Source organism: Amia ocellicauda, chromosome 13, assembly GCF_036373705.1.
Source record: "Amia ocellicauda isolate fAmiCal2 chromosome 13, fAmiCal2.hap1, whole genome shotgun sequence".
NCBI lineage: Eukaryota > Metazoa > Chordata > Actinopteri > Amiiformes > Amiidae > Amia > Amia ocellicauda.
This window is the reverse complement of record NC_089862.1, coordinates 32,317,026-32,331,098: the sequence shown is the minus strand read 5'-3', so window position 1 is coordinate 32,331,098 and position 14,073 is coordinate 32,317,026. Positions and strand designations below refer to the sequence as shown.

General features: G+C 40.9%; 1 protein-coding gene across 3 annotated transcripts in view; it reads right to left on the bottom strand.

Moving 5' to 3' along the window:
• The window catches only part of LOC136766817 (Kv channel-interacting protein 4), a 237,829-nt gene that overhangs the window by 198,793 nt on the left and 24,963 nt on the right, over positions 1 to 14,073 (bottom strand). For 2 of the 3 annotated variants that reach the window (XM_066720639.1, XM_066720640.1), the window contains exon 2: positions 11,414 to 11,609. The exons of the other annotated variant lie outside the window; for it this stretch is intronic. In XM_066720639.1, coding sequence (XP_066576736.1) covers positions 11,414 to 11,564 — 151 coding nt within the window. In that variant the 5' untranslated portion in view covers positions 11,565 to 11,609. The remainder of the gene's footprint in view (positions 1 to 11,413; positions 11,610 to 14,073) is intronic. 3 annotated transcript variants of the gene reach the window in all.

Sequence of the window (14,073 nt, the reverse complement as noted above, 5' to 3'; positions counted from 1 at the left end):
CAAGTGATGCAGTTCAAAACAGTTACACAACCACTAAGCACTAAATGCAACAGCCTTAGACCCAAGACAAACACACAAAATGTGTTAACTGAAATATACAGACGGCTTTAAAAAGCCAAGTTAGGCGAACTTGTTTCCAGCCGATCAAGAGACATTTCAGAAGCGCCAGGTCAGGTGAGCGAGCCCTCTGCTGAACGCACAAACAGAAACCACTCCTTCTGCAAGGCGACGTTTCTTGGGGAGGATTATCACCTGCAAGAAGAAACCTCTGTGAAGGATTTAATGAATCCGCATTTTGACAGTGAGTCTTTCATTTCACTGGATCACGGTGCACTTGAATGCTGGTGGATAAACACATTTCAATTCATAAGGCTTAGAGAATTAGCAAAGAGATGGTTTTGGTGCCACCTGCCCTTGCTGTGACTTTTGGTATTTTTTGAGCAGCATTTATTTTTTTCTGCTTTAACGCTAAAGAATAAATACGTTTGTTATGGAGTTTCCTTGCTAACACACAACGTTGCCACAGCGTTGTAGTAACATAAAATGCTGTGGCAATGTTGCGTTAGCTGGGTTGGGATTTTTTTAAGAAAAGAAACTTACTTAGACTTAGATTAGGGTTAATGCGCTACATTTTTTATTTCATACAAACCATAAAAGTTTATTTGGACATATACAATATGTCAAGTAAATATTTGCATTTTTTGTTTTTGCACATGCAGGCATTTTATTTTTAAATTAAAATGCTATGGAATAAATACATAGTTTTGATTTAATCTGATGCCAGTATTTAATGTATATGGTATGCTAGTAATTTTAAACTATCATGCTGTGTAAACTTATAGTAGGCCTGTATGTGCCTATTTATTTTATTTCATTTTTTCAGTAAGAGCAGCTGGACTCTTAGGTTAATTGAATACACAAAGTTTGGATCACGAGTATTCGAACAGCAAGTTATTTGAAATTCCCATCCCTAGTTGACACCCTCTCCAACAGACAAGAGTCAAAACCTACACAACATGACAAGCTTGTGGGTGAATTGCTTTTACTATACTCTTATCTGTAACCATACACATCATGGCGTTTGCAAAAATACACTCATGGTTCAGTGTAATTACATCATAACTCTCCTGCATTAGAAGGGGTTCCCAGAAAAACCATTACAGTAACTTCACAACATAATGCTGCATTCCTGAGAAAAACAAATTTGAATAGTAAATTGTGAAATCATGATTTATTTCTCCCACAAAGATCAACTTTACACAGAAACAGTGAAACAATTTGGTGACTTCTTTAAATATGCTGCATCTTACTTTCCCCAGTCCTTTCATCCCTGTGACATTTGATTAAAATATGAGACTCAAGTCTTTCGATGCCATCAATTGTATTATAGTTGTCTCACATTTCTCCGCCAAAAAGTGGCGATTTAACTGTTGCCAGATAAAACCATTTTCAGATGAAAATCACAGTAGTTTAAAAAAAAAATAAGAAACTGATCTCTGTAATTATCTTAGTTACAACAGTCCAAGGCTGATCTACTTGTAAAGGTTTGGTCTGGTCTCTTGAGCGTGGGGTCGGGCTGTAATGCAAAATGCAAGGTAAACAGCCTTTAACGCCCTCTGTTGGCGTTAGTAAGAAATGCATGCATGGATATTATTGTGGTTGTGTGGAAGTCTTAAATATCCAGTACATTGTACGGTATTAGATACAGTATAAGGTAAATCGGTAAACCACAAAAAAATTACTTTGTGGTTTTAGATGATACTAAAATAGGTGACTCAGCAGATACAATACAATCTCGGCAGCACAGGTTAGAGCGGACTTAGATAATATTCAGTTGTGGGACAACAGCTGGCAGATGAAATTCAAATGTGGACGGTGCAAGGTATTACATCCAGGTAACAAGAATGTCCACTATAATTACACTATGGGAGGAATAGAACTAGATGAAGTAACGCATGAGAAAGACCTAGGAGTCTATGTGGACTCCTCACTTTCTCCATCCAAAAAGGCAATCAAAATGTTAGGGTATATTGTCAAAAGTGCAGAATTGGGAACAAGGGCAGTGATGTTCAGACTGTACAATGCACTAGTTAGAGCTCATCTGGATACTGTGGACAGTTCTGGGCTCCACACTTCAAGAAAGATATCGCTGCTCTAGAGGCAGTTCAGAGGAGAGCAACCAGACTTATTCCAGGTCTGAAGGGAAAGTCCTACTGAGAGACTGAGGACCTGAACCTTTTCACCCTGGAACAGAGGAGACTACGTGGGGACTTGATCCAAGTCTTCAAAATCATGAAGGGCATCGACCACATCAAACCAGAGGAGCTTTTCCAGATCAGCAGGGACACACGCACCCGGGGACACAAATGGAAATTGGGCTTCAAGGCATTCAAGACAGAAAACAGGAGACACCTTCTTCACACAGAGGCGTCACAATCTGAACAAACTCCCCAGCGATGTGGCTGAAGAGACAATTTGGGAACATTCACAAACAGACAGGATAGGATCCTTGATCACTTAGATATTAATGGACACCAAACGAGCACGATGGGGAGAATGGCCTCCTCTCGATTGGACACTTTCATGTTCTTATTCTGTGTACATTTGATATTTATATATATATATATAAAAATATATAAATAAGTATTGTTTATACACATTGAAAATTCAAAAAAAAAAAATATATATATAATTTTTTTTTTTTTATATTATTTTTTTTTTTAATTTTCAAAAGTGTGGACGATAGTAAAAACAATACTATTTCCACGGTCATGTGGTAATTCCTCAGAGTTACAGTTTGATTTCTTTCCATTTACATTGAATGTATGGATGGATAACCTTGAATACTCAACTCAGACAGCCTCTCCCGGCAGAAATAATTACCGAGCAACACAAGACAAGACATCAATACTCTAGAAAACAAAAATCCATCTATAGAGATACATAATCTCAGACTCAGGAAAGGAAGTTCGTCACAAGATGGCAGCATTTCCTTCAGATCATCGTGAGCTTTGCTTTTAAACTGACAAACGATCTGATCATAATAATGACGACTATTCTGAAGAAATTAAAAGGATTTATCCTAATTGTAGTGTTTGCTACTCATGTTACATTTTCCACGGGGGCTGAAATATGGTTCTGTTTGGGGAAAGGGGCAAAACAAAGGCTGCTGTCCTGTGAGGGCCACACATGTCCTGGTTTCCGTGCCTTTAATTTCTTAATTGTATTACTCATGTGGTTAATATGTCAAATCAACTGCCCGTCTCTACCAGACCCCAGTCCACTGCTAACACAAAGGTGCCTCCGAGAGCTGCGGCTGCTACAGTCTGGGCCAACTCCTGTAAACAGTGTCGGTGTTTGTGCTGAATGACGAAGGCCTGCAATTGCTGTAACATCCATTTCAGGCCAGAGAAGTGAAAACCCAGCTCACACCCACAGGGATGTCTTCAGGTTTGTGCCAGCACCATTGTGGCCAGTATATGCCAAGCGCCAGTCAGCTCCACAAACCATAAACAACACTTTCGCCTCAAACCTGTCCCCTGCGGACCGATGAGTACCACGGTCCCCCCGACCGGCAGCGCTGAGCACGGGCCATCTGGCACATCACTCTTCCCCATCATTGTTCGCCAGTCCGCAAGAAAGACACAGCAACAACAGTCGGTAAAAGGCCAATTTTACTCAGTATAAAGAATTCATCACTTCATGTTTACATTACAGGGAAAAAACAAAGGGGAACTTTGCACAAAAGTCACAGCGTGATTAAACTCACTTCACTGCTGCATCTTTTACAAGCCCGATGCTTTTAATCCCGTTTAACATTTAATGGTCTTCGATTCGTTTACAGAGGGCAGTTAAGCGCGGCACACAGAGGGACGCGCTCAGGGACACGGGCCATGATCACAGCAGCCCAGAGCTTCTCAGCACTGGCAGTAAAACATGTTGCAATTACATCAGAGCGTCTTTTTGTCGGATTGAACAGACCCAGGCAGAAGCACAGCCACATGTGAGCAGAGGAGACACGGCCTGTGTGACATCAGCCTTTTCCTGGAACAGAACCAGCACAGGAGAGGCTTGCAAACTGGGTTTACTGGGACAGATCCATTCAAACACAGCAACACTGTGAACAGATCTCCTCCTCAGTGACCATCTGAGCCCTGGCAGAGATCCAGCACTCAGCTACTATGAAACATGTGTTGCACTGGACAGTAACTATCGAACGGCCATCAGTCCAGTGGGCACTGGGAAAATGGTCTTTTTGTTCATGTTTTAACTTTAAATAGGGTGTTACCATTTAACTGGACTTCATCTTCTTCACAAATATTGATTCCCAAAAACAAAACAAAAAGATGCAAAGTTTCAACAACAAAATCACAATCATCTGAAAATCTTGGGAGAAGAACCTGTTCCTTCAAATTATCAATATATCAGATCAGCTTCGTTGTCAGAGAAAAATAAACTACAAAGACTTTTGCTTGAACAGATGAAGAGTGGTCTGGGTCGATCCGAGCGCCACCTCCTTCTGCTGCAGTTGATTCTGTGTACGTTAATGCTTTTTACAAAACTCGTCAGCGAGAGTGGGATCATGCAATAAAAACTACTGCCAAAGCGTCCCAGCGCACGTCTCTCCATTCTGGACTCTGGACGGCCTCTGGCCATCTGTCCAGTGTGCCGGCCAATTGGAGAATGGCAGCAGAGTCATCTAGCCGTGGTGCGGGACCTCCCGTGTTCGGTGCACACCTCTCAGTCGGTACAGAGGGTGAGGTGCCGGCTCAGTCTGCACTACCCCAGTAGGTTGGGCCTGCCGAAAGACACTTAATTGATTCCAGAGCTCAGATTGGACAGTTAGCATTAGATAATTGAATATAATTGATTATTGAGTGATAGCTGAAGGGGAGGGGGGTTGAATAAAAGCAGAAGCGAAAGCCACGGTTTACAAAACACTGAATGCCACTGTCCAAGGTGTATTAATGTAACACGCATGTCAATGGGGGGGGGCATTTGTGCATGTGGAGCACTGATGAGAAGTACTAAACAAACGCACAAAATGAAGGCATTGGCCGATGTCCAACAGAGTATCTTCATTTTACTTCCTTTCCAGAGCAATACAACCTGACACTCCGTGGCATCGGGCTGCAGGTTTTGATATCTTGTTGTGAATATAATTTGTCAGACATACTGGAGAGATATGGTAGAATTATAATCGGGGGAGCTGCTCAGGAGGAAAGGCCCAACCGGGGCGTCTTTCTCTGGTGAGACCTGGGAGAGTGGACAGCAGAGCAGGCGAGACTTTGAACAGCCCGTGGAGGTGGGTTACTGAGAAATTAACTGCCCCCGGCTAACAACAAAAATCTCATCATTGCTAAATAAATAAGTTTGGACAAGTCCTTCTACCATCCCAGAGAGCACAGCTGTACCCCCCGCCCCGTTATCGTGATTACAGAGCCACTCCACTTCACCACAGCGGTAATGAGAAAAGTGGTGTCGGGCAGAACCCAGCCTAAGTGATGGACTTCTCTGTAAACACAACCTGCCAGATCAGAGCGCGCCCCACTGACAAAAGAAATACAAATAAAAGAAAAAGTTAAAGAAAAAGAAGAAGATAACATTCGGGGAAACATAATAAGCCTTGAATCCACAACAGTCAATCAATACAGAGAAAGTGGAATATGCTAAAAATATACTCCACAATAAAGGGCAGGAGAGGTGGCTGCGGTCTGGAAAAGCGGAGGAGACGCGGGCAGAAAGATAATCATTGTGACTGGAAATCAAGTGTGACCTCGGGGCAATTCGCAGGAATATTAATCAGCCTTTCAACTCCAATACAACACAGCTGTTGTCAAAATGTAGCCTGAGAAAAGGAGAAATTCAATTGTGATATTTTCATCAGTGGCTCCAAATGCTATCAGGTCCGGCTATAATCACACCCACTGTGCCCGTCAGGGGAAATATTCCCCAAGCGGTGATTTGTCCTTAGATTTTCATAAGATAGTTAAGGTTGCAAAACAAGGTGACATTGTTCATATACAGTAAGGTGTCATTTATATAAAAAAATAATTTCTTATTCTTAGGATTTAAAAACATCGTTTATATATATATATATAAAAAATGTACATACATACATACATATATATTATAATAATTTACATACATAATATATTATATAGATAAGGGCATCTGCCAAGAAATATATATATATATAAACATGAATTGTAGTACCATAGACAAGATAATTTAACAAGAACATAAACAACATTTAGAGACAACAGCCGGCTTCTCAAACCATGTGCGATTAGCCTGCCCTTGTCACAGCGTCGCTCCACAGACACACAACACAAACTGCAGAGCAATATCTCAGACTGAATCCAACTATTCAATGTTGACCTTTGCGATTTCTTGTCGTCTCGCACTCCAAGCCAAGGTGATCAATTATTCACACACACGGAGGAGACCCGTGGAGTCTGAATAATAGCGTTTCAGCAGGAACCACTATGGGAACACTTTGGTCAAACCTTTCTGTCAGACCTCGCACCTGGTGGCAACAAAGTGCGGCTCTTTGTGCGTTTTCCCACATTTACTTACTGCCCTTTAACTGATCGAAAACCAAGCCACCAAACATTTAGCTTTCAGATTTAACTAGACACGTCCCACGGCCCTAAAGACAACAACAAGCCTTCTGTATCGGAGAGCAAGTCAGACTTCTTAACGAGTCCGTGACGGTGTGCGCACGGTGGCGACGCAGCAAGACTTGATATCTCCAGGTCTCAGAAATCACTGGGGCGCATCCTGTACCTTAGGATAACATCAATGCACGGCTGTCCCGGCTGACTGACTGCCACACATCCCCGTGAAACATCACTTACTTGCATTCCTTCTTTTTAAACAGTTCTAAATAATTCATCCTCAGAAGCAGCTTTAAACACCTTGCAGACTTCATGATGCCGCACTGATTCATCCTCAGGATCTGAAGACATGCAACATTTATTCTGCTGGATATCATTCGTTATTTAAATTTGTTTACTTCAGTAGCTCTCTCGGCACACGCTATATCCTCACATGGGTGTTGGTGTCTGTCTATGTGAAAAATATATAAAAAGACAACTGCATTCTATAGAAACTGTATGCAAGACCGAAGAGTCTGCAAAGTATTGATGTTTCGAGATTTTGTACATTTTTACTGCTTCTCTCAAATATATTATATGCGTTTCATTCCAAATACATATATTTTTCAAAACACAGTCCCCCGTTTTCAGAAACTATATCTGTTTTGGTGAAGTGATCCTTGAAAGAAAAGTTTTTCCTGGATCCCCAGTACAGCTGAAGACAACAGTAGTAAATCTCATTTTATAGTCTATGCATCAACAGAATTATCCAGATGCGTGTGAGTAATTATCTTTCACGATGATGCATTAGCCATCTCTTAACAGAAGCTCTGAAATTAGATTTAGACTCAATCTTGTTAAGTGGGACAGGGTGGCAATTCCACACAACCGCCCCCATATAAGAGAAAGTGCTTTTTCCTACTGAGGGTCTAAACCTGTAGACATGAACATCCGTCTCACTGGCTCTGCTTCTGCAGTTATGAGTGTAAAATATCCATCAAAGTAACTCAGAGCAGCACAGAAAATAACATTGTGCTCTTACCTTAGACTCAGTAACTGTCTACCAGTCAACCACCGAAGCCTTTGAAATGATCAGTATTTAAATACTGGCGTACAAGTACTGAAGTACAACTGAGTTTGAATTCACTATGGCACTTGTGCCCTGACTTCCACTGGCCACAGGTCAAAGGCACATCGTGATTGGATAAAAGCCGATTGATGAGCAGAGGTTGAGGATTTCTGCAATGCAGTAAATCGAATTAATAACGACTTTCAAGGCGTTTCATATCGTTTTCCCCCTTCTCGTCTTCCCCATGTGTGCAGTGCTGCACGTGACACCTGTAGATCATCTGCTTTAACACAGGTCTAAATCATAAAGGCTATTATTAATACACGGCTTCAAAAGTTACACACTGCATGGACTGTACTCTCGTGATACTCAAGCGAGTATCCTCTCTGAAACCCATTCTGCAGAGCTGCTAATGCCAACTGGCTTTCTTCAGGATTTTCTATTATACGATATTCATCAAGGCATGCTACAAAAATACCCCCCAAAAAAAAACACTTCCAAAACACTTTAGAGTACAGGTCAGCCGATTAATCGTGGCCGATAACAGCTTTTTGAAACTATCGGCAATCAGCAGAAATGAATGCCCATAAATGCCTGATAATTTTGTGGGGTTGTATGCATTAATATCCTTGGTTATTGGGAACAAACCCGCCTCTACTGGTGAAATGAAAACCATCACTGACTCCTCATGGAGTTCACGGTCACAACTTCGGCTGCGAGAAGAGCTACGTAAACATGTTGTCAATAAAAGTTGTCATGATACAATCAATCAAACACTGAAAACAAACAAAATAAAATGGAAGGTACTTTGTTTACAACTGACAGTATTATAAATAGCTACATAAGCACTTAAAACCTCAGAAAACCTGCACCCGCGGACATTACAGAGCTTTCATACAGCAACATTTCCCCACTAGATTATTTTTTTTCTACCAATGAAATACTGTGTTTCAAAGGGGATTTTGACATTTATTTGATCGAGAAGTACAATAAATATTATTTATGTCCTCGAAGTAGTTTAGTAGTCAAGAATAACAATTGCTGCGTTTAAAAATATTTGATATGAAGTTATTGTACACGCAAAGCATGTACAGGGCTTTACACTGGTTTACATTTGGATCTTCTCATTTTATTAAGTATTTTATTTGTTGATTCATATTTCTGTTTATGAACCCGTTTGTTTATATTATTTATTTTGAATCGTATTTATTTGTGTCAAACAAGTGCGTGGATTACAGACATTATAGACGACCTTATATGATTCCAGAATTTTCAAATGTGTCCTTGCTAATCCGGTTGTAAAATAAAAGCAGACGCCTTTATTACTCGCAAAAGCAACATGAAAATCTATAAATAAAAGTAATACAATGTGTGGTGCAGTCACGTTTATTTTATGTTTACATCTACATGCGTTTTTGAGAAATAAGAACAAACTCCCCAGCGATGTGGTAGAAGCTGAAAGTTTGGGAACATTTAAAAATAGACTGGATAGGATCCTTGGATCACTCGGTTATTAATGGACACCAAACGAGCACAATGGGGCGAATGGGCTCCTCTCAATTGTAAACTTAATTATGTTATTATGTTCAGAAAGGAGTTCTACTAATTAAATCTACAAATGGAAAGCGTGAAATACTGTCTTGTCTCCATTTTAGCAGAGCCAGCAGCGCATCAGCTATTACTGAACGGGTTTGAGGGTGAGGGTCACAGGCAGCTCTGCCCTCAGGCCACAGATGACACACCTCTGAGCCTCTCAGCGCCCGCAGCTTTATTTACACATCTACACCTTCTACAGCTAGCAGTTATATCTGAAAATAAGTATTTGTAGTTTATTTTCAATGATCTAAAAAGGGTAAAGTTTCAAATAAACTCCCAATTCTTTTTTTCAATTTTCAAAATGTCCCAGAATTTGAATTGATCCATTTTAACGGATGCAATTTTACATTGAGTGCTATATAATTTATACAATATATTGATTTTATTGATAAATAAAAATAAAAATCCGACGATTAATCGGAAATCAGCTTTTCCCCCCCACCCTAATTATTGTTATCGGTATTGGTTTTGAAAATCCAACCTTTAGTTTAGAGCAGTGCAATTATGGCAGACAGATAACCGTGTGGATATTTCATTCTGATATTTCAAATATGATTTAATATTTCTTCTGTAGCTTCTCGATCAAATACCACAGAATGTCTCTCTAATGTGAGAGAATCGTGTTGCATGTTTTCCTTATTCTTGTTTCAGTTGAGGCACCTGTCTGTAGTGGTTTCAGCTGAAAATTAAACGCTTCACGGAGTCGACCACTGCAGCAGAAAGTCCCACCCAGACCTTCGAGATTAATGTCCCATTTCTCTGACAAGTCTTGGGAGGGAAATGAGAAGGATGAGCCACTAAGAAACGGAAAGAACGACAGACATTTTATATGAAGTCATGTGAATTAAGTAAATCATTGTTTGGGGGTTTTGTCATATTTTAGCTACTCTTAAGGGAATAAAAGGACACTACAAAATATCTGACTACAAACCTCAAAATCCTAAAGTGCCACACACACACAAAGACATTTAATATCTCAATCAAAAGTCCAGGTTGTCTGATGTGATCGTGCATGATGCACATCTGCACATTAAAGACGTCCTCCATCGACTTGTAGGAGAGCAAGGTAAAGAAAAACTTTCCCAATGCTTAGTGTCAATGTAGATTAATTACATGTTGAAAAATAATTTAGAAACCTATGACCACTTACAGGACTAAGAGGGTACAAAACACCCCACTAGTAAATTAACTATACAGAATGGAAAATACTAGGTACCCTGTGTCGTTCTGACTTTCTGATTTATGTCCCAGCTCTCAATGCAGGGTTTACTTCAGTTCACGGTAGCAATTCCTGAATACCAAGCAGGACATTGAAACATGAGCGCAGACCTCGTCATAAATCCTCCTATGCCTATAAATTCAGAAAAATAAACGATTGATACCACGAGTTGATGCGAACGCTTAAGACCAAAGTCTATCGGTCCTGTACAGACGACCCAGGAGTCGCAATATGATTTACTTTCATGCAGTGGTGCCAATGATAATAACCAAGGAGCAATCAAATAATGCAGGCAATTACCAAGAGTGTGGCAGTAAATTATACACCATGTATTTGCATCTGCTGTTGGCATGATTATATTACAGGAGAACCTAGCTGTTTAATGTATTGCTCTATAGTCCAATAATACAATTAAAATGAACAATCATTAGCATAGTAAATATTCAATAAAGGAATGCCCACAATGCAATGCACTAATAAAGCAGTGACAACTAAAAGGTGTGAATACTCTGAACTGTTTTTCAGGTGTGCTGCACCAAGGGACCCCATTGTCTGACTACTCTTAATTTTCACACCCACCCACATTTTGTCCTTTTTTTTTTTTTTAACTGGAGGCTGAGAGGGGTTAGAAAGAGAAAACCAGCACACGCACTGAACACAAAGTGTCCCTATCCAATCGAGACAACTTCCCTGCCGCCCGACTACAGTAAAAGCCAAACCTGGCAGTGACTGCTCGAGACACCTTGTAGTCCGATAGGGTTTGGATACAATAGGAAGCAATCGTATATAACTGAAGGTGTACAAGACTTGAGCTGGACTAGGTTTATTCATCCTGCAGCAACACCTTGCTTTCACTGATCTAAACACCGTGACACCGACAGAGCTGTCTTACAGAGCTGCCGAACGCCTCGGGGCAAAGAGTTCAGGTACCTTTGGTGCGAGGAGTCATCCAGGCAATCACTCTCTTAACCAGACAGCAATTCATGAGGACTTTCTTAGATATCCCGTGGCTTCTCTGGAAGTCCTGCAGATCCTCCCTCCATTTCTGGGTCCTTTTCACGGGAGTCGACAGAGACATCATTTATGCCGTTTCACGTTTCAGTTTGATCGGTGTCTGCAAAGGAAACTGACAAACAACAAACAAAACAAAATCCAAACGCATAAGCCTTTTATACGCTGATCAGACTGCCAGATTAGGGGACAATATTAAACCGGATGCGCTGGAGAGATTCCCAGCTCCAGCATGTGGCTGCCTGGCACGGGCACTTCATTTACTGCATTAAATTTCAAACTGAGACTAACAGTGTGCGCCGCATAGAGAACCGAAGACAAATGCAAACAAATCAATTCTCTTCACATTTCTGCTCTCCCTGCCTGCTTGTCAATTTCAAATCATTAACCTGCATCACAAAATCAGCTACTCCTTCAACGGGGAGATTTCTGTCCTCATCTTCAACCATGTCTATGGAAGACATTTGAAATGACACACATCACAGAGCAAGACTGATATCAAACCCTGTGCAGGTTCCCCAGAACATGCCCTCATATACTTGTTCACAATGAAGCCGATCAGCCGTTTAAGCAGGCAGCCTGGTTTCTGTTTCTATCTTTACATCATCCGTGATAAATATAACCTGAGAGAGAGAGCAGCGTCCCGCAGGCTGTTTTCAAGTGCTCCAAACTTAAAGCTCTGTTCCACCAGTAATGTTTTAAAAGAGCTGAAATCAGGATGAAACAAACTTAAAAGCCAGCCCTTACCTCGCTGTCCCGTCAGGCTACAGCGAGACGCACAAATCCTCCAGCCCGGGGCCGTTATTACTCTTTCCTCGGCGCCCGTGCTCACGACACATCCAGAGTACGAGGTCTCAGCACCTAAGCTGCGAGTTGAGAGAACAAATCGTCCTGCTCACAGACAACACAAACAGCTGGATAAGCAAGTCCCCGATGCAGGAACGCTCCACAGTGAAGTCACCGCGAGCTGCTTGTGCACCCAGGGATAATTCCCTCGCATCACCTTCTGGCTCAGCGAGGCAAGCCAATGAGATGGAGCACTCTCAAACCATTTGTCACAGGATCCTGCAGGGGGACCCAGACGCAAAACAAGCCCGGAAGACAAGCCCGGGCCAGACTGACAGCAGGTAAGACATTACACCTAATCACTGCTTTAAAAGCCTGTCGTTGTTTTAAACAGCCACGATCGATTCTGGACAAAATGTATTGTATGATTACCAACTAGCAGACTAAAAACATAAATAAAAATGAATACAAATTCAGATCAAAATGTACTGAGCAATTGGTATAAAATGGTAAGTAAATTATCTAAACTATATATGCTTAAAAGCTGTTCAAAACAGGGTATATTAAACAACTGAATACAAAATAATCTTACAATAAGTCAGTCTTTGTGATAAACTGACTGATAACCAACTTCATACACAATTCAAATGCAAGGCATTGACCACCTCAAACCAGAGGAGCTTTTCCAGATCAGCAGGGACACACGCAAGGCATTCAAGACAGAAAACAGGAGACACGTCTTCACACAGAGAGGCGTCACAATCTGAACAAACTCCCCAGCGATGTGGCTGAAGAGACAATTTGGGAACATTCAAAAACAGACTGGATAGGATCCTTGATCACTTAGTTATTAATGGACACCAAACGAGCACGATGGGGCTCCTCTCGATTGGACACTTTAATGTACGATAGATATATATTTAATCATTACATTTTTAAGGGCTTTGTCTAAATCACCTACACTTTCATGACATTGTCCAAAATCACTTCTTATTCTCCTTTTCTGGGCTATTTTCTACCAGGGAATGCCATCCTCTAAACACGTGAAGTGCTGTGCACTAAATAATGGTTCTCAGTTTTAAACCTTTTTGTTATGTAAGAATCTCACTAATCAAAGACATGGTGTGCGGCCCAAGCTTTAATGGCACACCGGCGACAACATCTAACTTGGCAACTATTTATGGGTCCTCTTGAATTAGAAACAACGCATCACCTGACGAGGCTTTTGTCTTGAACTAATTGCTGTGTTGTTGTCCTCTGTGAAAGGATCCCACAATGCACATGGGTAAAACAAGACATCTAAATTAGGCTTGTTAGAGAAGTAGGCCTAAATGCCTATAGCAAACAAAACAACTTGCTTCAGAAAATGGCACTTAAATGTTTAGCTAAAGAAATCCAGAGAGTATTTCTTTAAAATGTCACTGGGTCCCTGTCAGACAGTGCAGGTTACATTTAGGTTCTCTGAGGGTTGTTGTCAAGTAGAGAGCAATTCATTTAAAAACGACTGTTAACCCTTGCTAAATCATATGACAAAAGATTCAACAGTTAAAAGATCTAATTTAAATGCATTGTACAGGACGCCTGGATACCAACAATCAAGTCAGATTAAACAGTTTTCCATAATGATGGATAAGTAGCTTACATTTTGGGCAGCAGATGAACTGTGTGGCAGGAAGGCAGAATAAACAAACTGTTGGCCTCATTGTGAAATGTTTATTATTTGTGCTGACACCACCCTGGCATAAACACAGCAGAATTGCCATTTTCCACATCTTTGTGTTTGCTCTTATATC